Here is a 26,897-nt window from a genome sequence, read left to right on the forward strand (position 1 = left end):
TAATTTAAGATACACAAAAATCTAAATTAGTGTATTTAATGCGATCGCAGACCAAAAGATTTAACAACACAAAAATTCAAGTATTTCCCATAATGCAGTTGTTCTGTCTATGGACAACGTCTGGGTGTAGAACTATAATCTATGCATGCAAGAACTACTGCTGACAGCATCATAAGCAGTATGTGGAGTAAGTCATTGGTCATGTTCCAAATCACCTATATTGCAGTCTTGCTGCACGCAGCAACCATGCGTGCCATGTCAACGACTTCCCAGTCGGGCGTCAGATTTCTATAAACACCTATCCAGACGTTGTGAGAAATGGCAGACGACTGCAATGTAGTCAACAATGTAGTTGACCTGGTACCCGGCCACGTTGTGATATACTGCAAGGTGCATATTCAACAAGACAATATCCGAGAATCCATTTTGGCTCCCTGCGGTGAGGCTGCAAAGTCAACTCATTCACTAAGTAGCAGGGATGCTTGGCTCGCTAGTTGGAAATAAACATTCTAGACACTCTGTGGCTATACTGTGCTGCACTTGTCAATACAGACCCAAAATATAAGCTATAGTTAAACGTTTAAGGGTCAACTGCAACCAACATTGAGCACGGTCTCAAAATGAGGTGGTCTCTCGTTAAAGCAATCAATATGCCCTAAAATCATCCACACTGCCAATCTCAATTGCAACCACTATTGGCGGCCATTTTACCCCTCCCTAAAGCTGATGTCGATGTTAACTTTCAGTCCCGGTTGCTGCAAAACATTTTCAAGACTATTTAGCCCTCTGGGTATTATCTTCGGTATAAATTAAACCTAATATTTGAGCAGATTAAGCACAGATTTAAATATCTGAAAATCATTCCGTACAACTGCAATGAGGTAATTCCTCGTTTACCAGCGATAATCTACTGTGCCAATTTATACTATACATTTTATTAATGTGAAGCTTGTGTTGGTATACTTACTTTTCATTTCCAATATTTAATCCATTAATAACTTGTCTTAATACAGTATGGTAATTTCTTTGGGAAAATAAACTATTCCTGAACTAAAATCAACTTAATCAAAACAATCAAGATTTTGTAAATACAAACCTATATTTTTATTAAATTAGAGTCTAAATCAAGGTATGTCAAATTACAAATGATATTCTAATGTGGCCCAAACATAAACTTCTATAATGTACTGTATTATACTTTACTGTACTCGAGTAGAGTATATCTCAGTAGAGTGCAGAATAGTGTAGTTGCAGTTAAGTACTCTACTGTACTCTACTGTAATGTACTATACTCTACGTCCCTGTACTGAACTATACTATACTCAAGTTTCTTACAATTCACTGGGTATATATTCTTACAATAAATATTGATTAATTCAACTGATCTGCTGGTTTATCCTGGTGGGTTTTTGGTTGCAAGCTAGTTTGTTTTAACACGCAAGTGCATGTAATATCCCGTTAGTAGCGTTTTAAGAAATCAAGCGCTAACCTGCAGCTACACGTTCTACCTGTGGGTTGCAATTGACCCAATTGTTTTAAATAAATTAGGCTTTCCTCGCTCTACTGTACTTTGGGTTGTATTGACAGGAACATGAAGTGACTGTTAAAACAATGTAAACTAAAGCATCACATTGAAATAAGTTAAAAAATAAATAAAATACAAACAGCACCAAAATACATTTAGCAATTTTCATAGCCAGCAAAAAAAAAGCTTATTTTTTTCTCAACAAAGGGATAACCTGTTAATCTCATTCCATCTGCACACTGCGTCAGCATTCACTGCATTCATGGAACATTTGACAAAATAAATGTAAGAAACCTTGTTCTGTTTCCTTTTCTGTACAGTGAGCGGATATACTACAGCAATGTAAGGTACAATGAGAGAGAGAGAGAAAGAAAGAGAGATAAAGCGAGATCGAGAGAGACAGAGAAAGACTGGGTCGGGGCACATGAGAATGACCCATTGTCTGACACTAAGTGGAGCTCAGATCAAGAGTCCTGTTGGAACATTGGAGTGTTCTGGGCTGAGCAAGGGTGTCACTAATCTCACCCATATGCTCTGGCCTTTGTGGGGCCGCTGTGGGGTCCAAGGTCCACCAGTTCAGCCCTCTCAACTGGTTAGTGGAGGGGAGGAGGGATTGGCTGGGGGTTACAGCTCATGAGGGTGGGCCTGGGCGGTCAGTCAGAACTGACCCATCCGGGTGGTGAACAGACTGCGTGAGCGCGGCATGGCCGAGGAGACATGGCCGAAGCTGGATGAAGGCCACTTCATGATGAACTGGGAGGTCACTGGCAGCAGATACCTGCACAGACGGAGGGAAGGATGGAGGGAAGAGAGGAGGGGGAAGGTGGACAAGGGACATAATGAGAGGAGGATTAGAGGCCCAAAGGGTCACAGCGAAGAGATCATGGCCGCATTAGCCCATTATCCCGGCATGCTGACGACACATTCACGAGATGAGGATACGTCTCCCCTTTTGTTTCAGCCTAGACTAAAATACAGTACCTTTCTAATGATGAGCTATGACTATGAGATCTGCAGCCATCAAATAGACACCTTGCAAAAAATATATACAGTAGGTAGAGAAGGTGGGAATAACTCCAGTGTGAGGTGAGATGGCGTGAGAAAGTGAATCTAGAGCGCCTGGATCTGTTCTAATTAAATCAAATGTTATTCGTCACACGCACCGAATACAACAGGTGTAGACTTTACCGTGAAATGCTTACTTACAGGCCCTTTACCAACAAGGCAGTTCAAGAAATAGAGTTAAGAAAATATTTACTAAATAAACGTAAGTATTATTATATATTTTTTTAATCATAAAGTAACACAAGAAAATTACATAACAATAACGAGGATATATACAGGGGGTACCTGTACCGAGTCAATGTGGGGGATACAGGTCAGTCAAGGTAATTTGTAAAGTGACTATGCATAGATAATACTGTGAATAGCAGCAGTGTAAAAACAAAAAGGGGGGGGGATGTCAATGTAAATAGTCTGGGTGGCCATTTGATTAGCTGTTCAGGAGTCTTATGGCTTGGTGTTAGAAGCTATTTAGGAGATTCTTAGACCTAGACTTGGCATTTCGGTACCCATTGTCGTACGGTATTAGAGGGAACAGTCTACACCTAGGTGGCTGTCTTTGACAATTTTTAGGGCCTTCCTCTGACACCACCTGGTGTAGAGGTCCTGGATGGCAGGAAGCTTGGCCCCGGTGATGTACTGAGCCGTACGCCCTACCCCCTGTAGTGCTTAGCGGTTGGAGGCCGAGCAGTTGCCATACCAGGCAGTGATGCAACCACTCAGGATGCTCTCGATGGTGCAGCTGTAAAACCTTTTGAGGATCTGAGGACCCATGCCAAATCTTTTCTGTCTCCTGAGGCGGAATAGGGTTTGTCGTGCCCTCTTCATGACTGTCTTTGTGTGCTTGGACCATGTTAGTTTGTTGGTGATGTGAACGCCAAGGAACTTGAAGCTCTCAACCTGCTCCACTACAGCCCCGTCGATGAGAATGTGGGCGTGCTCGGTCCTCCTTTTCCTGTAGTCCCCAATCATCTACTTTGACTTGATCACATTAAGGGAGAGGTTGTTGTCCTGGCACCACATGGCCAGGTCTCTGACCTCCTCCAAATAGGCTTTTACAGCTCATTGAGTGCGCCTTAGTGTCAGCATCAGTTTGTGGTGGTAAATAGACGGCTATGAATAATATAGATGAGAACTCTCTTGGTAGATAGTGTGGTCTACAATTTATCATGAAATTGTTGCATGTTGCATTAATATTTTTGTTCAGTGTAATAATAAATACACAATGAATTACAATAACTTAGCTATATACACAGGGTATCAATACTGAGTCAATGTGCAGGAGTACAAGGTAATTGAGGTAGATATGTACAGTACATATAACTAGGAATTAAGTAACTAGGCAACAGGATATATAATAAACAGTAGAAGCAGCGTATGTGATGAGTAAAAAATAAAACTTGTGCAAAAAGGACCAATGCAGATAGTTAAATAGTTAACTAATAGCTACCTGGACTAACTATTTAGCAGTCTTATGGCTTGGGGGATAGAAGCTGTTCAGGGTCCTGTTGGTTCTTGACTTGGTTGAGAAATCCGACTGGTACCGCTTGCAGTGCGGAAGCAGAGAGAACAGTCTATGACTTGGGTGTCTGGAATCTTTGAAAAAATGATGGGCCTTCCTCTGACACCACCTGGTATAAAAGTCCTGGATGATGGGTAGTTTGGCCCCAGTGATGTACTGGGCCGTACACACTACCATCTGTAGTCCCTTGTGGTAGGATGCAAGCAGATGCCGTACCAAGCGGTGAAGCAGCCAGTCAAGATGCTCCCAATATTGCAGCTGTAGAACTTTTTGAGGATATGATGGCTCGTGCCAAATCCTTTAAGCCTCCTGAAGGGGAAGAAGCATTGTCGTGCCCTCTTCATGACTGTGTTGGTGTGTGTGGACCATGATAGATCCTTAGTGATGTGGACACCGAGGAACTTGAAGCTCTTGACCAGCTCCACTACAGCTCCGTCGATGTGAATGGGGGATGTGCTCGGCCCTCCGTTTCCTGTAGTCCACAATAAGCTCCTTTGTCTTGCTGACGTTGAGGGAGAGGTTGTTGCCATGGCACCACATTGCCAGATCTCTGATCTCTACCTTATAGGCCGTCTCACTGTCATCAGTGATCAGGCCTACCACCGTTGTGTTGTCAGCAAACTTAATGATGGTGTTGGGAGTCGTGGGTGAAAAGAGAGTACAGCAGGGGAATAAGCACACACTCCCGAGGGATCCCCATGTTGTGGGTCAGCGTGGCGGATGTTTTGTTGCTTATCATCAGCAACAGGGGGCAGCCAGTCAGGAAATCTAGGATCCAGTTGCAGAGGGAAGTGTTCAGTCCTAGGGCCCTTAGCTTAGTGATGAGCTTGGTGTTGGCACTATGGTGTTGAACGCTGAGCTGTAGTCAATGAACAGCATTCTCACATAGGTGTTTCTCTTGTCCAGGTGGGAGTAGGCAGTGTAGAGTGCAATAGAGATTCTGTCATCTATGGATCTGTTGGGGTTGTATGAGAATTGGAGTGTGTCCAGGGTGTCTGGGATGATGGTGTCGATGTGAGACATGACCAGCCTTTCAAAGCTTTTCATGGCTACAGAGTGCAACGAGGCGATAGTCATTTCGTCAGGTTACCTTGGGGTTCTTGGGCACAAGGACTATGGTGGTCTGCTTGGAACATGTAGGTATTACAGACAGGGTCAAGGTGAGGTTGAAAATGTCAGTCGGACCCTTGCCAGCTGGTCAGCGCATGCTCTGAGTACGGGTCCTGGTAATCCATCTGGCTCTGCCGCATTGTGAATGTTTACCCGTTTAAAGGTCTTACTCACATCGGCTACGGAGAGCTTGAATAAAACAGTAATCTGTGATTGATTTGCCCATTTCTTTACTTTGAAATGAATGCTGTAAACCGATTGATTGATGAAGAATATAACTTACAAATGCCTAATGAGCTTAGATCAACTGTCCTACCCCCATCAGAACCTAAAATATAAGCTTGTTTAAATCCCTTATTTGTAAACAATGTAATGGTAAAACAAACACTGTATAGCCTCAAAACATGGTTAGAACTATAATTCTGAGATCATGCATGGTCAATTCTTGCATCCTCTGTTTATGAATTTGAGAGTGGTTACATTTCTCCAGCCCCATGCCTAAGCTAATTACCAAAAAAGTGGCGTTTTTCACCACTTTAGTGTTTGAATTGCAGATTTCCTCTTTAAATACGAGTACAGCTCAAACAGAAACAACTCGCTGTAACACTTTGCTTAATAACTTATAAGCATGTATGCACCTGTATAATGTCTTATAACAAGGCGTATAATATGTTATTTAACTATATGTATCAACATTTCAACTCATTCAAAATGGCAAGGGACATCAATGAAGTAACTCAGAGAGAACGAAAATGGCATTTGAGTAAAAAGCTTGATTGAATTTTACAGATTTGAATGGCTAACTAATAAAACAGTTTGTCAACTGAACCATATGGTTTATGGTGTGAATTAATGTTCTTCTGTTTGCTGGCAGATAACAGTGTTCACTCTGACATACTTTCCCTGTAAAATATCTCCTGGACAAATTAGTCGAGCTGCTTCTTCTTCTTTTTAAAGTCGACCAAAAAAAGACTTGCTGCGTCGAGGGCATCTGCCGCAACAGAGCCAGACCCAGGAGAGTTGGGCAGGATTCAAATTAACTTCATTTAGTTCAAGTAGAATGTCCTTGAAAGCCACTCAAGTGGGCCGTGCGGGTACTTTCGATTGCGGTTGTTAAACTACCCACCCACAGTACTACTTGGCCTGTTCTGGAGCTCAACCATTCAATGGAGCAAGGCCGGAAGAGAAGGAGAGTGAGGGAGGGCGGATTACTTAGCCAATACCCTCTCGAATTGCTGCACTGCTTCGCTACATCCTCGCAACTTCAGGGGCACTGCTTACAATGGTTTCGGATGGGACATTGACTTTAAAACTTACAGTTTAAGATGGTGTTGCAGGATTTTCTGTCACCTTTCGGGTTCATCCCTTTCCTCGTTTCTGATTATGTCGGTCTGTGTCCAAAATGGCACCCTATTCCCTAATCTGTTTAAAAGTAGCGCACTACATAGGGAATAGGGATCCATTTCTGGAAGAAGCTTTGATTTCTCCTGAAGGCTTTCCTCTGTATCTGATATCTGTTCTGTTTGAGTTTGATTACAAACTCATTAGACCGTGTTCAGTCTGAAACTTTGGTGTGTGTTACACTTCCTGGAAGGCATAACCATATTTCTTCCACGGAACACTTGTTGGCCAATGTATGGAAATTCCACTGCAAGAATTGAAATTCAAACATGAACTATGCGGTGATGCTTGTGGGTGGTGGTTAGTGATTGTGTGTACTATTTTCCCTTTCTATTTCTCATGAATTCACACAGAGAACATTCGGTCCACACTAGGTAGGCCAAACGCGTGATATGGTCCCGACACTTTCCGAGCCCTGATCACTCTGCGGGGGTGCAGTTAATTGGACCCTCTGTAACACGTCTTTCAGGTCTTGGGCTTTTGATCATGGATGAGCTGCTTGCAGTACCCTGCCAGTTGAAAGTCCAGGTGAAGCCACTGCTGTGGAGCCCTGCTTCAATTCAAATCGTCAGTGTGAAGAGAACAAGCTCCAAACTCACCGCTATATTATGTGGAGTACCTCCAACTGGCCCTGCACTGTTCAAGGTCTCTGTTAGCGACACAACTGCCAAGCGGAATAACAGAGTCTTGACTAAGTGAAAGAAGTGAACATGATCAAAAGCCGTATGGAAAAGGTCATCTTTGACCGATTCCACAGACAAAACCAAATTAACCTGATTGTTATTCATTAAAAAAAAAGGGAAAAATGAAATAAGGTCCAAAACCTTAACTGTACTGAATAGAATAATTCACATTGTACTTTTCAGCTGGATTCAAGCAACTATGTTGGATGTGTAACCAAGCCAGCTCAGTAAATATTGGTCTGTTCAGTTTGGTTCAATTCACTAGTGTGAAAAGCCATCTAGGCTCACAATAATACTGTTGTGTGACTATGTTCATATGTTCTGCCCACACAGAAAGAGAAGGTCTGTTCTCAGACCTAGTGTAAGTGATCACTGATCACTGTACTCCTACCATGAGAAGTGCTTAAGTTAGAGTCTCTCATCACTGAGACCCACTCCAGTGTGTGTGTGCTGCAGAATATATGTCTGTGTAAAATGCGTATGTGAGAGTGAGTGTGTGCGTGTTCGGCATGCGCGTGTGTGTTGCATATGTGTGCATTTACGAGCATGTTAGTGTGTGTGTGTGTGTGTGTGTGTCAGGTAAGCAGGCAGCATAAGGATGCAGGTCAGGGGGTCCAGACACAACGGCAGTGAGTAGGGTATGAGTCACAGGCTAGCAGAAGGAGGTGACAGGTGCAAGATGGTGCTCTTCTCATAGGCAGACATAATGTCACCCCATCGAGACAAAGCATGTGGCTAATGACAAAAGAACTGTAACCAGCCCCATGGTGGCCATGGGGCAATCACAAGTGTCTGATGGAATCAAAGGAAGGATGGCCATCGTTGTGAAACTGTGCTAAGCACGCAGTGCAATGGAAGTGACGAGAAGAGGTTAGGTTATTGGCCGGCCAGGGCTCACAGTCTCTTGCGATTGCATGTTGACAGGCTGCTTCCCAACAGTCTCAATTTGTTTACTTCCCTTGCCTCCTTTCCTACATAACCTCTAATCTGTCCTTTCACCAGTCAGCTTTCATGACCTTTAGACTAAGTCTGACGAAAAAAGGAGACAAGGTGAGGAATCTATCTGAGACTATTGGGACACAGCTACAGTAAGCCACAGTTCGCAGGAAGGTGTGCAGTGGGGAATTGGGGTAGGGCTCAATTCCATTTTTATTTCAGTCAAATTCAGATGGTGAATTGAAAGTCCAAGGGTCCAAGATGTTTGGATTCTTGAATTTTTAATTTCGATTCCTGTCCAGAGTTGACTGAATTTAAATGGAATACACTTGGAAAGTGTAAACACAACTGGAGACACCTCATTACCATGTTTTTGAAAGCATTACGGTAGCTAGTGAAAGAGTGTAGGAGCAGTTGCTAACTAACTGTAAATAACTTTAGCTAGCGAACTAACTAACTTGGCTAACTGTGGGGTGAAACTATTCACATATTCAGTTAGTTAGCTACCACACTTCTCTTTTCTCACAAACATAATGCTGCATTTAGCTAGCTAGCTGAGGGGCAAAATAATTCACTTATTCACAGTTAGCTACAGCAATGCTCTTCGCTAGCAAACATAACGCTGCCTTTGGCTAGCTATCTAAGTAACATGGCAAACTGTGGGAAGAAACAATGAACTTATTCACAGATAGTCAGCTACCACACTGCTCTTTGCTAGAAAACATAAAGCTGCCTCCAAAACTAGCAAGCGGTCTCTACTAACATTTGGATGTTTGCAACGTGTGGTCTTTCCAAGCAAATTGAGATTAACCCTGGTCAGGACTCAGTCAGACTGTAGGTAGCAAAGGGGTGAGGCCAGAGTGAGGGGAGGAATAGAGGTCACTGAATCGAGCATAGACCTGCGTCAATGGGCGAGATGGCAGAGGAAGAAGAAGCAGTGGAAGAGGAAGAAGAGCCATGGGCGGAGGCGGCTGGTCCTGCAGCCAATGGTGAGCTTCCATGGTGAGCACACACACAAACATATACCCACACCCACACCCACACACAGGACGTTGAGAGATAGACCAATGTATTATTTGAATGGACAGAGGGAAGGATACCCCTCAAGGGCTAAGCAGGTAAATAGTATTAATTCAGGCAGGTTGCTTAATTCTCTTTCATATGCATGACTTTCCCCATAGGAGTGCTAAACGTAGGCCACTGGCTGGTCGGTGCCGAACCACATATTCCCCTGGAGGCAGTGGTTCAATACCTGTTCCGCCACTCACTTTTCTATGCTGTATCCCTCTCATCTATCTCCCCATCTCATATTCTAAAATAATACCTGTCAATAGAAACCTCAAAATACCCAAAAAATAATTGTTTAGTCCGACACACACACACACACCACTCCTACCCCTGCCTCTTGCCATTGAAAGGCGTCAAGTTCCTCAAAGATAAGGCATGAAGTTCTTTAAAGGAGATTCTTCAACACAGTCGACTATTATGCTCTGGTCCAAAATAGTTCACTATATAGGGAAAAGGGTATCATTTGGAACGCAGACAACGTCGGTGTATCCAGACTACGGATGTGACCAATGGAAACATTTTCTTAATGTTTAAACTGCTGGTGTTCTGTTAAAACTGTAAGAAAGAAATCGTACAATTCCATGTGAATTCACAACATAGATGGTCTGCATCATGCGTCCCACAAAGAAAGAGAGATATTTTTATAATTTCTGCTGATTTTGCTTTTCATGACAGTGGCGTTTGTAGCTTGCTGTTGTTGTCGTCCAATCACAAGTAAAAAAACTGGCACTAGGCCACAGTCATAGAGCTAGAGCCTCCGTATTGCAAGTTATTAGGAGAAATCTAAACGAATCAATGGAAGATAGAATTAAAAGGACAGAACTAAAAATTAAATGAGAAGGACAGGCGTAAAAACAGGTAGGCTGCTACTTAATAATCTGAATGGAGTTATTATTTACTGTAGGAAGGGGAGAAAGCGCACAGTTAACAAAGTAGCTAAAGTTACTTTGTTTTAAACTAATGTAGGCATTTGTTACATTTTTACTTTCCCCTTCATGATGATGATGGGGACCTAATCCAGACTATCCAAAATCCCCCCGACCCCCACCCTTTTTAATGACTAAATTAGAAAGTGCAAAGTGATAGCCTGTTAAATATACGCTGGTTATGAATCATCTAAAGCGTTCTGTGGGAAGGAGCAGGCGTAAGGTCATTTGTGGCGCGCCTCATCTGGCTCATAATTGAATTAAACTGGCCTCAGGGGGCTTGCTAACCTGCACGCTAATCCCAAGGTCATTACTTCCTGTTAACATTGTAGCCCTGTGTGTTCTTAGCTTGTGTTCCAAATAGCACCACATTCCCTATATAGTGCACTACCTTTGACCAGGGCCCATAGGCTATGGTCAAAAATAGTGCAATATATATAGTACCAGTCAAAAGTTTGGACACATCTACTCATTCCAGGGTTTTTCTTCATTTTTACAATTTTCTACATTGTAGAATAATAGTGAAGACATCAAAACTATGCAATAACACATATGGAATCATGTAGTAACCAGAAAAGTATATTTTATATTTGAGATTCTTCAAAGTAACCACCCTTTGCCTTGATGACAGCTTTGCACACACTTGGCATTCGCTCAACCAGTTTCATGAGGAAGTCATCTGGAATGCATTTTAATTAACAGGTGTGCCTTGATAAAAGTTAATTTGTGGAATTTATTTCCTTCTTAATGTGTTTTAGCCAATTAGTTGTGTTGTGACAAGGTAGGGGTGGTATAGAGAAAATAGCCCTATTTGGTAAAAGACTAATTCCATATTATGGCAAGAACAGCTCAAATAAGCTCAGAGAATCGACAGTCCATCATTACTTCAAGACATGAAGGTCAGTCAATGCAGAACATTTCAAGAACTTTTAAAGTTTCTTCAAGTGCAGTCGCAAAAACCATCAAGCGCTATGATGAAACTGGCTCTCATGAGGACCGCCACAGGAAAGGAAGAACTAGAGTTACCTCTACTGCAGTTCATTAGAGTTAACTGCACCTCAGATTGCAGCCCAAATAAATGCTTCACAGAGTTCAAGTAACAGGCACATCCCAACATCAACTTTTCAGAGGAGATTAAGTGAATCAGGCTTTCATGGTTGAATTCGTGGTTGAATTTGTGGTTGAATTGCTTCAAAGAAACCACTACTAAAGGAAACCAATAGGAAACCAATAATAAGAAGAGACTTGCTTGGGCCAAGAAACACGAGCATTGGACATTAGATCGGTGGAAATCTCTCCTTGGTCTGATGAGTCCAAATTTTAGATTTCTGGTTCTAAACGCTGTGTCTTTGTGAGATGCAGAGTAGGTGAACGGATAATATCCGCATGTGTGGTTCTCACTGTGAAGCATAGAGGAGGAGGTGTCATGCTGTGGGGGTGCTTTGCTGGTGACACTGTCAGTGATTTATTTAGAATTCAAGGCACAGTTAACCAGCATGGCTACCACAGCATTCTGCAGCGATATGCCATCCCATCTGGTTTGCGCTGAGTGGGACTATCATTTGTTTTTCAACAGGAAAATAATCCAACACACCTCCAGGCTGCTTAACCTCTAGTGACACCCCATCCCGTGAACGGGACCGTTGTCATCATCTGACACTAATTAGCATAACGCAACGGACATAAATCTTCCTAGAAAATATTCCTATTCATGAAAATCACAAGTGAAATATATTGGAACACAGCTTAGCCTTTTGTTAATCACCCTGTCATCTCAGATTTTCAAAATATGCTTTACAGCCAAAGCTAGACAAGCATTTGTGTAAGTTTATCGATAGCCTAGCATAGCATTATGCCTTGCTAGCAGCAGGCAACCTTGTCACGAAAATCAGAAAAGCAATCAAATTAAATCGTTTACCTTTGAAGAAACTTCGGATGTTTTCACTCATGAGACTCCCAGGTAGATAGCCAAAGTTCATTTTTTCCCAAAATATTATTTTTGTAGGCAAAATAGCTCCGTTTGTTCTTCACGTTTGGCTGAGAAATCGACCGGAAATTGCGGTCACGACAACGGTGAAAAATATTCCAAATTAGCTCCATAATATCGACAGAAACATGGCAAAAGTTGTTTATAATCAATCCTCAAGGTGTTTTTCAAATATCTATTCAATAATATAATACCGGGACAATTGGTTTCTCAGTAGAAGCGATTGGAATAATGGCTACCTCTGTATTTTACGCAATAATTTCTCTGGGAGCATCAGGTGACCACTTGCGCAATGAAGCCGCCTACGGGTATTCTTCAACATAAATGTGTAAAACTACGTCACAATGCTGTAGACACCTTGGGGAATACGTAGAAAGCGTAATCTGGTTGATAGGGCATTCATAGCTCAATAGGCACGCATCGGAACGCAGGGCTTTCAAAAGACGAGTCACTTCCGGATTGGATTTTTCTCAGGCTTTCGGCTGTAACATCAGTTCTGTTATACTCACAGACAATATTATTACAGTTTTGGAAACTTTAGAGTGTTTTCTATCCTAAGCTGTCAATTATATGCATATTCTAGCATCTTGTCCTGACAAAATATCCTGTTTAATTTGGGAATGTTATTTTTCCAAAAATGAAAATACTGCCCCCTAGTACCAACAGGTTAAGCGCTATTTGACCAAAAAGTAGAGTGATGGAGTGCTGCATCAGATGACCTGGCCTCCACAATCACCCAACATCAACCCAATTGAGATGGTTTGGAATGAGTTGGACTTCAGAATGAAGGAAAAGCAGCCTGAGCCTCAGCATATGTGGGTACTCTTTCAAGACTGTTGGAAAAACATTCCATGTGAAGCTGGTTGAGAGAATGCCAAGCTGTCATCAAGGCAACGGGTGGCTACTTTGAAGAATCTAAAATCTATTTTGATTTGTTTGACACGTTTTTGGTTACTACATGATTCCATATGTGTTATTTCGAAGTGTTGATATTTTCACTATCATTGTACAATGTAGAAAATAGTAAAAATAAAGAAAAATTAGTAGGTGTGTCTGAACTTTTGACTGGTATTGTAGGTGATAGAGTGCCATTTGGGACGCATCTTAAAAGTGTACACGTTCAAAACCAATCCCCCACCAAGTCTTATGAGGATCGACATTAAAAATAGAAGAGTTGTAGAAGGGGTATAGAGGCTGGGGTCAGTTGTTGGTCAGGTGAGATTCCTGTGAAGAATCGTAGTTAGAGCGGAATGGGGAGTTGTCGGGGTACAAAGGTTCGGAAATAACACTGTGAGCTGCCGGCATCAAAAGTTTCAAATGAAAACCATACTTTTTTTAGGGATTAGGAAGGGTAAACGTGTTGGGGGTTTAAGGAGTAATATTAAAGCTTGGCAGGGGGGCAACAGAGTTAGGCAGGGAAGTGGGGGGTAACCCCCAGCCCAGGTATTATTAGGAGAAACACTGAAAGAGGAAATATTAACACCTACCACTTGGTTCAGGTGCTAGAGAGAGAAAGAAAATGAATGAAAAAAATATATATATATATTGGTGGGGTGCACAACACATAACATTCTGATCCCTACTAGAATTTTCATCAGGTCTGAGATTCGAAACATTGTAATACCAATGGGAATCATAACGTTGTCCAAGTCTTGTGTGTTGTCTCACTAACAACTCCATATTGGGAGTTGGAGTAAAAAAACAAACACTTTTTTCAGAAATCCCATTTGGAGGCTTCCCAGAATCAGGAGGGAATTAGCATAGAGACCTCCAACCAGGAATTCTGTAAAACCTGGGAACTGAGAAAGTTTCTACCCCCAACCAGGATTTCGGGAAAAACCCAGGAACATCAGGAAAGTTTCTACCTCCAACCAAGATTTTTTGAAAAGTGTACAGAATTTTACAACTCAAGTTGGAAGCATATCAGTTGCAAAAATGATTTGTTTCATCAGTAGAAAACAAAGGAGGAATGGACGTTGATTGGATGTTGATCCTCACCTAGTGTCGTCCCATTCGGGGCTGAGGCCGGTGAGCGAGCCCCGGGACTCTGAGACAAATTTGTAGACAACGAGGAGGCAGTCCCTGCACAGCTGCACAAGCCTCTGGCAACACTGGAGCTCCTGCTGCGACACCACCTCGCTGCTCTTACTGAAGATGGTCTCCCACGACGAGCTGCGCCACAGAACACACACACACACACACAAAGACATAATAGAGGATAAAACAAATGCTGTACATTTAACCTCCTTTATCACACTGGCCGTTCCCCCCGACTGTGAGGCGCTCAGAACAGTGAGAGAACTGAGGGGTCGGGGCGTTTTAATGTCTCTCCTCTTCCCTCTCAATTCTTTGGGTTTTTGAACGGTTTAGAGACCGTTTTTTTCTTCTTTCTCTTTCAAAGCATTGTTAAATTCCGACCGCAATAGTCGCGGCGGCGTTTGATTGTCGAAGTTGCTCAGATGAAATATCAAACGAGGGGTTTCGTGGAGCTCAAGTGTACGTTTACACCGCCTGGTCTTAGCGAGTAGCGAGGTGGGCTCCAGCGCTGCATGACGCCGGGCCCCCCTGCAGCGTTTATCCTGTGGCTACGGCGGCCCACATCCTCCGGAGCGCGCTCCCTAATTAGACGCAAGCAGCATGTGGTGCCTGAGCCGCATCTGCTGGCTAATCCGCCCGGAGACTCGGACTCTCATCAAGTGAAATAAAGCCACTCACTGACTCGAACAAGGCTACAGTACGGCACACTCGGTCATTGACAATCAATTACCAGCTGTGGCAGTTGCAGGGGCAGCTATACAAAAACCCACGTAGCCCCCCACGACGAGCGCTGTTAACTGCTTACAAAAAGAATGTGGAGAGGGAGGAAAAGGTTGAACCTTTATCAGCAACGAGATGAGAAGCTGGCTGCACCACAGCTGGCTCTTGAAGATGATATAATATAATGTATGTGTGTGTGTGTGTCTGTAGATATGTGAATAGGAGTGTGTGTGTTTCTATAAGGATGCAGAGTGAGATGAGTCACTATGTAGAAAGCCACTTACAGTCGGCACAAAAATGGCACACAAAAAAAGTCGGGAGAGACATCAAAGGACCTTTCTACAAACAGAAGTGAGTGAGGAAAGAAGAGTATGGGACCTACTTTAGCCCTCCTTCCTTCCTTCCTTCCTTCCTTTCTGACACATAAAAAGCCCCGATGATAAGAAAACAAGATCTGTGGCCACATTATGCAGACTGAGAAATGTGTCTCGACTCTGATAGACACGTGTTGCTTTCATCCCTGTAGCTCTTTGCAGGATGAGAGGGACTGTCTGTCTACTCTGTCTGTCTGTCCGGATGTTTGCCTGTCTGTCTGTCATCTCCACAGCAGGGCATGGCTGGGCCTGTCAATACGTGCACCAGCTGTCAATCAAACATGCATTGGGCAGAATGTGGAGCCTAATAAATGCTGTTATCATCATGCTGTAGCATGGATTTCAGTTGTTACATACTTGATTGCCACATACTTTCTGGACATTTGTTACTGAAATATGCACTTATCAAGGCAGAAAAAGACACGCACAATCCCTACCCTCTTTGCACTTGGAGTGATCTGAGAGAATTGGAAAGGTGTAAGAACAATGGTGAAAATTCCACTTAGTCTATCAGAGGACGAGGGCAAGGTGGAGATATTACCATATTGTTAATACTCTCATATCTTTGCAGGTGCATAGGGGATAGTGGATGGAGGCCGATATGGGATTGAGCACTACAGTACCAAGTATTGAAGAGAAATCAGGTATTGAGAGAGAGTGACAGACAGAGACAGAAAAGGAAAGAGAGAGAGATTGATTCAGAGAGACAACAAGAGAGAGAATGAGACATACCCAGTGTTGGAGAACAAGTTCCACAGGCCCTGTCCGTGGCTCCAGAGCAGTCGGTTAAAGACGCGGTTGAAAAGGCGATACAAATGTAAACTGTCCACGTCGGGCTCCCTCCAAAGCCGCTGCAGCACCGAGCGTACGTTGGTACGGACGATGTCCAGAACCTTCATGGGACATTAAAGAAACAGACGAAAAAAAGGGAAAGTGATAGGAAGAGGACAACGTTAGTACGTACGATGTCAAGAAACTTCATCAAACATGAAAAAAATGCACGAGATAGGAGGGAGAGAAAAAGAAAATCTAAATAAATCAAGGTTTCAGCAGACGCCAGAGGGACAGCATGAAAGACCACCGCAACACAATAATTAATTAAGAGTGTGCTTGCAAAGCAACACACTACTGTCATTCGTCATACTTCTTCTTCTTATTATTATTCCCACCGCTACTCCTCCTACAGCTTTTATGTGAAACATACCATTTAACTTTATAATGTGCAGAGAGGACTAACTTGAGTTGCTGACATATGATTTTTATAGTCATCATACTTTAAAAAATATAATCACTTAAAAATGCTCATTTTAACATGGAGCTCTTGGGTGACCAAAATATGACATTTTTGAAACATTGCTATTGATACACCTTTTACGATACAGAACACTCCAAATTACAAACCCTGCAAAAATCATTCTGATAACTATTATACCTCCTTTTACAATATTTAATTTTTTGTCATTCCAAAAACTCCCATTAGTTAACATGGTGGTTCAAAACTAAACTTAATTGCCCAGCAACTCAGGAACCAGTTTTATATGAACAAGTAACTCCTTTAATAAGCTGAAGTACGCAAATATTGTCAAATAAAACTTGTAAACTCAATACCTGATGTTTCCTATAAGTCCTACTAATGCTTTGTTACTGATCAAATAAGCCGTTTATAGGGCTGCCAACTTTTGAAGAAAGCTTGGAGTGAGATTTGCTGTGAATTTCAGTGGCACAACTCTTAGATGGTGGAAAATTGCACTGTTTTAAAGCTAATTTCCTGCAATTCTATGTATTTTGACATGGCTTAGGCCTATGACCAGGATGAATTGTATTGTAATAAAAACCACAGGTCAGGTGTATTCAGGATGTTTTGAACATTAAATGAACACTCATAATTCGACGACATTCTTACTTTGAGCTTTCGGGGTGGATGAAATATAAAATATGCTATTTAAAAAAAACTTTTTTAATTTTTTTTTAAACAAAATCCTGCTTGCTCTCCAGGAGGGTTGGCCACCCCTGATCTATGTCTCCCAAGTGCTCCGTGTCAAAAATCACCCAACCTTCAAGAAAAATCTAAAGAATATAAAATGTAGGTGGTTTATGCCTACTAGTTAAAGATCATTGCCATAGTCTTACTCTACATAGACAAATATGAAGCGTTTCTGAGTTGGGACCCACCATACAATCTCTGCCTAGCATGTGCACAATACTAAAATGTAAAAAATTATATTTGATTCGTGGAGTATTTAATATCCAATGCTTATTTGTATTCAAAACTGTCCATGAATGGCTGCAAAAATACATAGCCTCATATAATACATTTTCAAAGACACAACTACGCACATCAGATTTGAAATATGTGATTACACAACAGTGTTCTCACTGACAAGAGCAGTAATTTTGTGTTTTAGCCCAATGTAAAGAACGAGAATTGTTCCACTGATCAGACTAAATAAAGTACAGTGCCTTGCAAAAATATTGGCGTTTTTCCTATTTTGTTGTATTACAACCTATAATTTAAATGGATTTTTATTTGGATTTCATGTAACGGACATACACAAAATAGTCCAAATTGGTGAAATTAGTGAAAATTACACAACAAAAAAAAGGAAAAGTAGTGAATGCATATGTATTCCCTCCCTTCGCTATGAAGCCCCTAAATAAGATCTGTAAATAGAAAACATCTCATGAAGACAAGATTACGTAAATGTGCCCCTACAACCTAACCAAATTATTTTTTTAATCAAACTTACACTTTTGGGTTCACAATCTATTTGACAAAATGATCAGGTCACCATACCAAACTTCCCTGCTAAAACATACTGTCTTCTGCCTTTTCGTTGTCACAGTCTAAATGCCAATCACCAAACGAGGGGACTAATGCAAGTGTGGAATAAATTGACTTCAGTACATGCTGTCAAAAGGCTGCATTCTGCAATTGGGATGGGAGTAACAGCAACATTGTACATAAAACAGTGCCACTGTGCTACTCCTTTTACAGTTTTATAAACTCAGCAGAGAATGTTCTCTCTCTCCATTCATCTCCACTCTAATCTTGAGGAGCATTTGTTTAAAACATGCATCTAATCTCCTTGATACCTTACATAAATAGACCAATAATACTGTATGCTTCAATGTGCTGCAGTTCACAGCGCTGTGGCAAGACAGGACAAAGGTTCCGCTCATGATGTTAAATTACAGGCGCAGATGCTCCAATTTCAAAACAAATTGGAGCACAGTTGAAAGTTAACAAAAATAAATAAAAGCAGTAGTTTTCAATGCGTGAGATAAGAAGTGCATTGGCCGTGAGACACGCATTCGACTCTCTTCTCACGCTCTCACGGCCAAAAATGTAGCTAGCTAGCTAGTTAGCTCACTAGCAAGTTTCTTATGTCTCTAGTTAGCTAGCTAGCTCTGTCTTTTAAGAAATCTACTGACCACTACTGAACCACAAAACTACTGACCACAACAACACAACTACTCACCATAACTACTGAGCACAACCACACAACTACTGAGAACACAACTACGGGACCACAACCCCACAACTACTGACCGCAACCACATAATTGCTGACCACATTATACAATTTCACTTAAAACCCTTTCTCATCTGTAAATGCCTGTATTATTACTGTAGGACAACTTAGGGTCACTGGCAATTGCGGATCATATTCACCGTAAAAAGTCCCATCAAAAATATTGATTTAACAAGGGGTATGGGAATATGTTCAATGTGTAGATAATGTAGAAACTCATCTCAGAAAACCAATAGTCAAACTGCATCCGATAAACAGTTAGAGTTGTTTTCCCCTGTAGAATTGTCCACATTATGGGATCAACAGAGTTGTTTTCCCCTGTAGAATTGTCAACATTGTGGGATCAACAGAGTTGTTTTCCCTGTAGAATTGTCCACATTATGGGATCAACAGAGTTGTTTTCCCCTGTAGAATTGTCCACATTATGGGATCAACAGAGTTGTTTTCCCCTGTAGAATTGTAAACATTGTGGGATCAACAGAGTTGTTTTCCCTGTAGAATTGCCAACATTGTCGGATCAAGAGAGTTGTTTCCCACTGTATAATTGCCAACATTGTGGGATCAACAGAGTTGTTTTCCCCTGTAGAATTGTCAACATTGTGGGATCAACAGAGTTGTTTCCCCTGTAGAATTGTCAACATTGTGGGATCAACAGAGTTGTTTCCCTGTAGAATTGCCAACATTGTGGGAACAACAGAGTTGTTTCCCCTGTAGAATTGTCAACATTGTGGGATCAACAGAGTTGTTTTCCCTGTAGAATTGTCAAAATTGTGGGATCAACAGAGTTGTTTTCCCTGTAGAATTGCCAACATTGTGGGATCAAGAGAGTTGTTTTCCCCTGTAGAATTGGCAACAATGTGGGATAAACAGTTAAGAGTTGTTTCCCTTGTAGAATTGCCAACATTGTGGGATCAACAGAGTTGTTTTCCCCTGTAGAATTGCCAACATTGTGGGATCAACAGAGTTGTTTTCCACTGTAGAATTGCCAACATTGTGGGATCAACAGAGTTGTTTTCCCTTGTAGAATTGTCAACATTGTGGGATCAACAGAGTTGTTTTCCCTGTAGAATTGTCAACATTGTGGGATCAACAGAGTTGTTTTCCTTGTAGAATTGTCAAAATTGTGGGATCAACAGAGTTGTTTCCCACTGTATAATTGCCAACATTGTGGGATCAACAGAGTTGTTTTCCCCTGTAGAATTGTCAACATTGTGGGATCAACAGAGTTGTTTCCCCTGTAGAATTGTCAACATTGTGGGATCAACAGAGTTGTTTTCCCTGTAGAATTGTCAAAATTGTGGGATCAACAGAGTTGTTTTCCCTGTAGAATTGCCAACATTGTGGGATCAAGAGAGTTGTTTTCCCCTGTAGAATTGGCAACAATGTGGGATAAACAGTTAAGAGTTGTTTCCCTTGTAGAATTGCCAACATTGTGGGATCAACAGAGTTGTTTTCCCCTGTAGAATTGCCAACATTGTGGGATCAACAGAGTTGTTTTCCACTGTAGAATTGCCAACATTGTGGGATCAACAGAGTTGTTTTCCCTTGTAGAATTGTCAACATTGTGGGATCAACAGAGTTGTTTTCCCTGTAGAATTGTCAACATTGTGGGATCAACAGAGTTGTTTTCCCTGTAGAATTGCCAACAATGTGCTTCTACACCTGCATTGCTTGCTGTTTGGGGTTTTAGGCTGGGTTTCTGTACAGCACTTTGAGATATCTGCTGATGTACGAAGGGCTATATAAATACATTTTATTGTATTTTATTTGGATCAACAGAGTTGTTTTTCCCCTGTAGAATTGTCAACATTGTGGGATCAACAGTTAGTTGTTTCGCCTGTAGAATTGTCAACATTGTGGGATCAACAGAGTTGTTTTCCCTGTAGAATTGTCAACATTGTGGGATCAACAGAGTTGTTTTCCCTGTAGAATTGTCAAAATTGTGGGATCAACAGAGTTGTTTCCACTGTAGAATTGTCAACATTGTGGGATCAACAGTTAGTTGTTTCGCCTGTAGAATTGTCAACATTATGGGATCAACAGAGTTGTTTTCCCCTGTAGAATTTCCAACATTGTGGGATCAACAGAGTTGTTTTCCCTGTAGAATTGTCAAAATTGTGGGATGAACAGAGTTGTTTCCACTGTAGAATTGTCAACATTGTTGGATCAACAGTTAGTTGTTTCGCCTGTAGAATTGTCAACATTGTGGGATCAACAGAGTTGTTTCGCTTGTAGAATTGTCAACATAGTGGGATCAACAGAGTTGTTTCCCCTGTAGAATTGTCAACATTGTGGGATAAACAGTTAAGAGTTGTTTCCCCTGTAGAATTGCCAACTTTGTGGGATAAACAGAGTTGTTTCCCTTGTAGAACTGTCAACATAGTGGGATCAACAGAGTTGTTTTCCCCTGTAGAATTGTCAACATTGTGGGATCAACAGAGTTGTTTTCCCTGTAGAATTGTCAAAATTGTGGGATCAACAGAGTTGTTTCCACTGTAGAATTGTCAACATTGTGGGATCAACAGAGTTGTTTCCCTTGTAGAATTGTCAACATAGTGGGATCAACAGAGTTGTTTTCCCTGTAGAATTGTCAACATTGTGGGATCAACAGAGTTGTTTCCCTTGTAGAATTGTCAACATAGTGGGATCAACAGAGTTGTTTTCCCTGTAGAATTGTCAACATTGTGGGATCAACAGAGTTGTTTTCCCTGTAGAATTGTCAACATTGTGGGATTAACAGAGTTGTTTCCCACTGTATAATTGCCAACATTGTGGGATCAACAGAGCTGTTTTCCCCTGTAGAATTGTCAACATTGTGGGATAAACAGTTAAGAGTTGTTTCCCTATAAAATTGCCAACATTTGTGGGATCAACATTTAGAGTTGTTTCCCCTGTAGAATTGTCAACATTGTGGGATAAACAGAGTTGTTTCCCTTGTAGAATTGTCAACATAGTGGGATCAACAGAGTTGTTTTCCCCTGTAGAATTGTCAACATAGTGGGATCAACAGAGTTGTTTTCCCCTGTAGAATTGTCAACATTGTGGGATCAACAGAGTTGTTTTCCCCTGTAGAATTTCCAACATTGTGGGATCAACAGAGTTGTTTCCCTTGTAGAATTGTCAACATTGTGGGATCAACAGAGTTGTTTTCCACTGTATAATTGCCAACAATGTGCTTCTATAACTGCATTGCTTGCTGTTTGGGGTTTTAGGCTGGGTTTCTGTACAGCACTTTGAGATATCAGCTGATGTACGAAGGGCTATATAAATACATTTTATTGTATTTTATTTGGATCAACAGAGTTGTTTTTCCCCTGTAGAATTGTCAACATTGTGGGATCAACAGAGTTGTTTTCCCTGTAGAATTGTCAAAATTGTGGGATCAACAGAGTTGTTTCCACTGTAGAATTGTCAACATAGTGGGATCAACAGAGTTGTTTCCCACTGTATAATTGCCAACATTGTGGGATCAACAGAGTTGTTTTCCCCTGTAGAATTGTCAACATTGTGGGATAAACAGTTATGTCCAGTCTCTTGACAACAAGGTTGATGAAATCCGAGCAAGGGTAGCATTCCAGAGGGACATCAGAGACTGTAACGTTCTTTGCTTCACGGAAACATGGCTCACTGGAGAGACGCTATCCGAGGCGGTGCAGCCAACGGGTTTCTCCACGCATCGCGCCGACAGAAACAAACATCTTTCTGGTAAGAAGAGGGGCGGGGGAGTATGCCTTATGACTAACGTGACATGGTGTGATGAAAGAAACATACAGGAACTCAAATCCTTCTGTTCACCTGATTTAGAATTCCTCACAATCAAATGTAGACCGCATTATCTACCAAGAGAATTCTCTTCGATTATAATCACAGCCGTATATATCCCCCAAGCAGACACATCGATGGCTCTGAACAAACTTTATTTAACTCTCTGCAAACTGGAAACGATTTATCCGGAGGCTGCATTCATTGTAGCTGGGGATTTTAACAAGGCTAATCTGAAAACAAGACTCCCTAAATTTTATCAGCATATCGATTGCGCAACCAGGGGTGGAAAGACCTTGGATCATTGTTACTCTAACTTCCGCGACGCATATAAGGCCCTGCCCCGCCCCCTTTCCGAAAAGCTGACCACGACTCCATTTTGTTGATCCCTGCCTACAGACAGAAACTTAAACAAGAGGCTCCCACGCTGAGGTCTGTTCAACACTGGTCTGACCAAGCTGACTCCACACTCCAAGACTGCTTCCATCACGTGGACTGGGAGATGTTTCGTATTGCGTCAGATAACAACATTGACGAATACGCTGATTCGGTGTGCGAGTTCATTAGAACGTGCGTTGAAGATGTCGTTCCCATAGCAACGATTAAAACATTCCCTAACCAGAAACCGTGGATTGATGGCAGCATTCGTGTGAAACTGAAAGCGCGAACCACTGCTTTTAATCAGGGCAAGGTGTCTGGTAACATGACTGAATACAAACAGTGCAGCTATTCCCTCCGCAAGGCTATTAAACAAGCTAAGCGTCAGTACAGAGACAAAGTAGAATCTCAATTCAACGGCTCAGACACAAGAGGCATGTGGCAGGGTCTACAGTCAATCACGGACTACAGGAAGAAATCCAGCCCAGTCACAGACCAGGATGTCTTGCTCCCAGGCAGACTAAATAACTTTTTTGCCCGCTTTGAGGACAATACAGTGCCACTGACACGGCCTGCAATGAAAACATGCGGTCTCTCCTTCACTGCAGCCGAGGTGAGTAAGACATTTAAACGTGTTAACCCTGCAGGCCCAGACGGCATCCCCAGCCGCGCCCTCAGAGCATGCGCAGACCAGCTGGCCGGTGTGTTTACGGACATATTCAATCAATCCCTATACCAGTCTGCTGTTCCCACATGCTTCAAGAGGGCCACCGTTGTTCCTGTTCCCAAGAAAGCTAAGGTAACTGAGCTAAACGACTACCGCCCGTAGCACTCACATCCATCATCATGAAGTGCTTTGAGAGACTAGTCAAGGACCATATCACCTCCACCCTACCTGACACCCTAGACCCACTCCAATTTGCTTACCGCCCAAATAGGTCCACAGATGATGCAATCTCAACCACACTGCACACTGCCCTAACCCATCTGGACAAGAGGAATACCTATGTGAGAATGCTGTTCATCGACTACAGCTCGGCATTCAACACCATAGTGTCCTCCAAGCTCGTCATCAAGCTCGAGACCCTGGGTCTCGACCCCGCCCTGTGCAACTGGGTACTGGACTTCCTGACGGGCCGACCCCAGGTGGTGAGGGTAGGCAACAACATCTGCTCCCCGCTGATCCTCAACACTGGGGCCCCACAAGGGTGCGTTCTGAGCCCTCTCCTATACTCCCTGTTCATCCACGACTGCGTGGCCACGCACACCTCCAACTCAATCATCAAGTTTGCGGACGACACAACAGTGGTAGGCTTGATTACCAACAACAACGAGACGGCCTACAGGGAGGAGGTGAGGGCCCTCAGAGTGTGGTGTCAGGAAAATAACCTCACACTCAACAACAACAAAACTAAGGAGATGATTGTGGACTTCAGGAAACAGCAGAGGGAACACCCCCCTATCCACATCGATGGAACAGTAGTGGAGAGGGTAGCAAGTTTTAAGTTCCTCGGCATACACATCACAGACAAACTGAATTGGTCCACTCACACAGACAGCATCGTGAAGAAGGCGCAGCAGCGCCTCTTCAACCTCAGGAGGCTGAAGAAATTCGGCTTGTCACCAAAATCACTCACAAACTTCTACAGATGCACAATCGAGAGCATCCTGGCGGGCTGTATCACCGCCTGGTACGGCAACTGCTCCGCCCTCAACCGTAAGGCTCTCCAGAGAGTAGTGAGGTCTGCACAACGCATCACCGGGGCAAACTACCTGCCCTCCAGGACACCTACACCACCCGATGTTACAGGAAGGCCATAAAGATCATCAAGGACATCAACCACCCGAGCCACTGCCTGTTCACCCCGCTATCATCCAGAAGGCGAGGTCAGTACAGGTGCATCAAAGCTGGGACCGAGAGACTGAAAAACAGCTTCTATCTCAAGGCCATCAGACTGTTAAACAGCCACCACTAACATTGAGTGGCTGCTGCCAACACACTGACACTGACTCAACTCCAGCCACTTTAATAATGGGAAATGATGGGAAATGATGTAAATATATCACTAGCCACTTTAAACAATGCTACCTTATATAATGTTACTTACCCTACATTATTCATCTCATATGCATACGTATATACTGTACTCTATATCATCGACTGTATCCTTATGTAATACATGTATCACTAGCCACTTTAACTATGCCACTTTGTTTACATACTCATCTCATATGTATATACTGTACTCGATACCATCTACTGTATCTTGCCTATGCTGCTCTGTACCATAACTCATTCATATATCCTTATGTACATATTCTTTATCCCCTTACACTGTGTATAAGACAGTAGTTTTGGAATTGTTAGTTAGATTACTTGTTGGTTATTACTTTTGTCGGGAACTAGAAGCACAAGCATTTCGCTACACTTGCATTAACATCTGCTAACCATGTGTATGTGACAAATAAAATTAGATTTGATTTGAAGAGTTGTTTCCCCTGTAGAATTGCCAACATTGTGGGATCAACAGAGTTGTTTCCCCTGTAGAATTGTCAACATTGTGGGATCAACAGAGTTGTTTTCCCTGTAGAATTGTCAACATTATGGGATCAACAGAGTTGTTTTCCCCTGTAGAATTTCCAACATTGTGGGATCAACAGAGTTGTTTTCCCTGTAGAATTGTCAAAATTGTGGGATGAACAGAGTTGTTTCCACTGTAGAATTGTCAACATTGTTGGATCAACAGTTAGTTGTTTCGCCTGTAGAATTGTCAACATAGTGGGATCAACAGAGTTGTTTTCCCCTGTAGAATTGTCAACATTGTGGGATCAACAGAGTTGTTTTCCCTGTAGAATTGTCAAAATTGTGGGATCAACAGAGTTGTTTCCCCTGTAGAATTGCCAACATTGTGGGATCAACAGAGTTGTTTTCCCTGTAGAATTGCCAACATTGTGGGATCAAGAGAGTTGTTTCCCCTGTAGAATTGCCAACATTGTGGGATCAACAGAGTTGGTTTCCCCTGTAGAATTGTCAACATTGTGGGATCAACAGAGTTGTTTTCCCTGTAGAATTTCCAACATTGTGGGATCAAGAGAGTTGTTTCCCCTGTAGAATTGCCAACATTGTGGGATCAACAGAGTTGTTTTCCACTGTATAATTGCCAACATTGTGGGATCAACAGAGTTGTTTTCCCTGTAGAATTGCCAACATTGTGGGATCAAGAGAGTTGTTTTCCCCTGTAGAATTGGCAACAATGTGGGATAAACAGTTAAGAGTTGTTTCCCTTGTAGAATTGCCAACATTGTGGGATCAACAGAGTTGTTTTCCCCTGTAGAATTGCGAACATTGTGGGAACAACGGAGTTGTTTTCCACTGTAGAATTGCCAACATTGTGGGATCAACAGAGTTGTTTTCCCCTGTAGAATTGTCAACATTGTGGGATCAACAGAGTTGTTTTCCCCTGTAGAATTGTCAAAATTGTGGGATCAACAGAGTTGTTTCCCCTGTAGAATTGCCAACATTGTGGGATCAACAGAGTTGTTTCCCCTGTAGATTTGTCAACATTGTGGGATCAACAGAGTTGTTTTCCCCTGTAGAATTGTCAACATTGTGGGATCAACAGAGTTGTTTTCCCTGTATAATTGCCAACAATGTGCTTCTACACCTGCATTGCTTGCTGTTTGGGGTTTTAGGCTGGGTTTCTGTACAGCACTTTGAGATATCAGCTGATGTACGAAGGGCTATATAAATACATTTTATTGTATTTTATTTGGATCAACAGAGTTGTTTTTCCCTTGTAGAATTGTCAACATTGTGGGATCAACAGAGTTGTTTCCCTTGTAGAATTGTCAACATAGTGGGATCAACAGAGTT

The 26,897-nt window shown here is 42.2% G+C and overlaps 1 protein-coding gene across 2 annotated transcripts in view; it reads right to left on the minus strand.

The window, feature by feature from the left end:
- Window positions 1-1,392: 1,392 nt before the first annotated feature.
- ttll7 (tubulin tyrosine ligase-like family, member 7) overlaps window positions 1,393-26,897 on the minus strand; it is a 174,928-nt gene continuing 149,423 nt past the window's right edge. Inside the window, exons 19-21 of one of the 2 annotated variants that reach the window (XM_024377673.1) lie at window positions 16,084-16,244; window positions 14,219-14,392; window positions 1,393-2,303 (exon numbers count right to left, since the gene is read on the minus strand). In XM_024377673.1, the coding sequence (XP_024233441.1) occupies window positions 2,183-2,303; window positions 14,219-14,392; window positions 16,084-16,244 (456 nt within the window). In that variant the 3' untranslated portion in view covers window positions 1,393-2,182. Of the gene's footprint in view, window positions 2,304-14,214; window positions 14,393-16,083; window positions 16,245-26,897 lie in introns of those variants that run through there. The other variant, XM_024377674.1, reaches the window with a different exon arrangement.

The sequence above is a fragment of the Oncorhynchus tshawytscha genome, linkage group LG18 (assembly GCF_018296145.1).
Source record: "Oncorhynchus tshawytscha isolate Ot180627B linkage group LG18, Otsh_v2.0, whole genome shotgun sequence".
Lineage (NCBI taxonomy): Eukaryota > Metazoa > Chordata > Actinopteri > Salmoniformes > Salmonidae > Oncorhynchus > Oncorhynchus tshawytscha.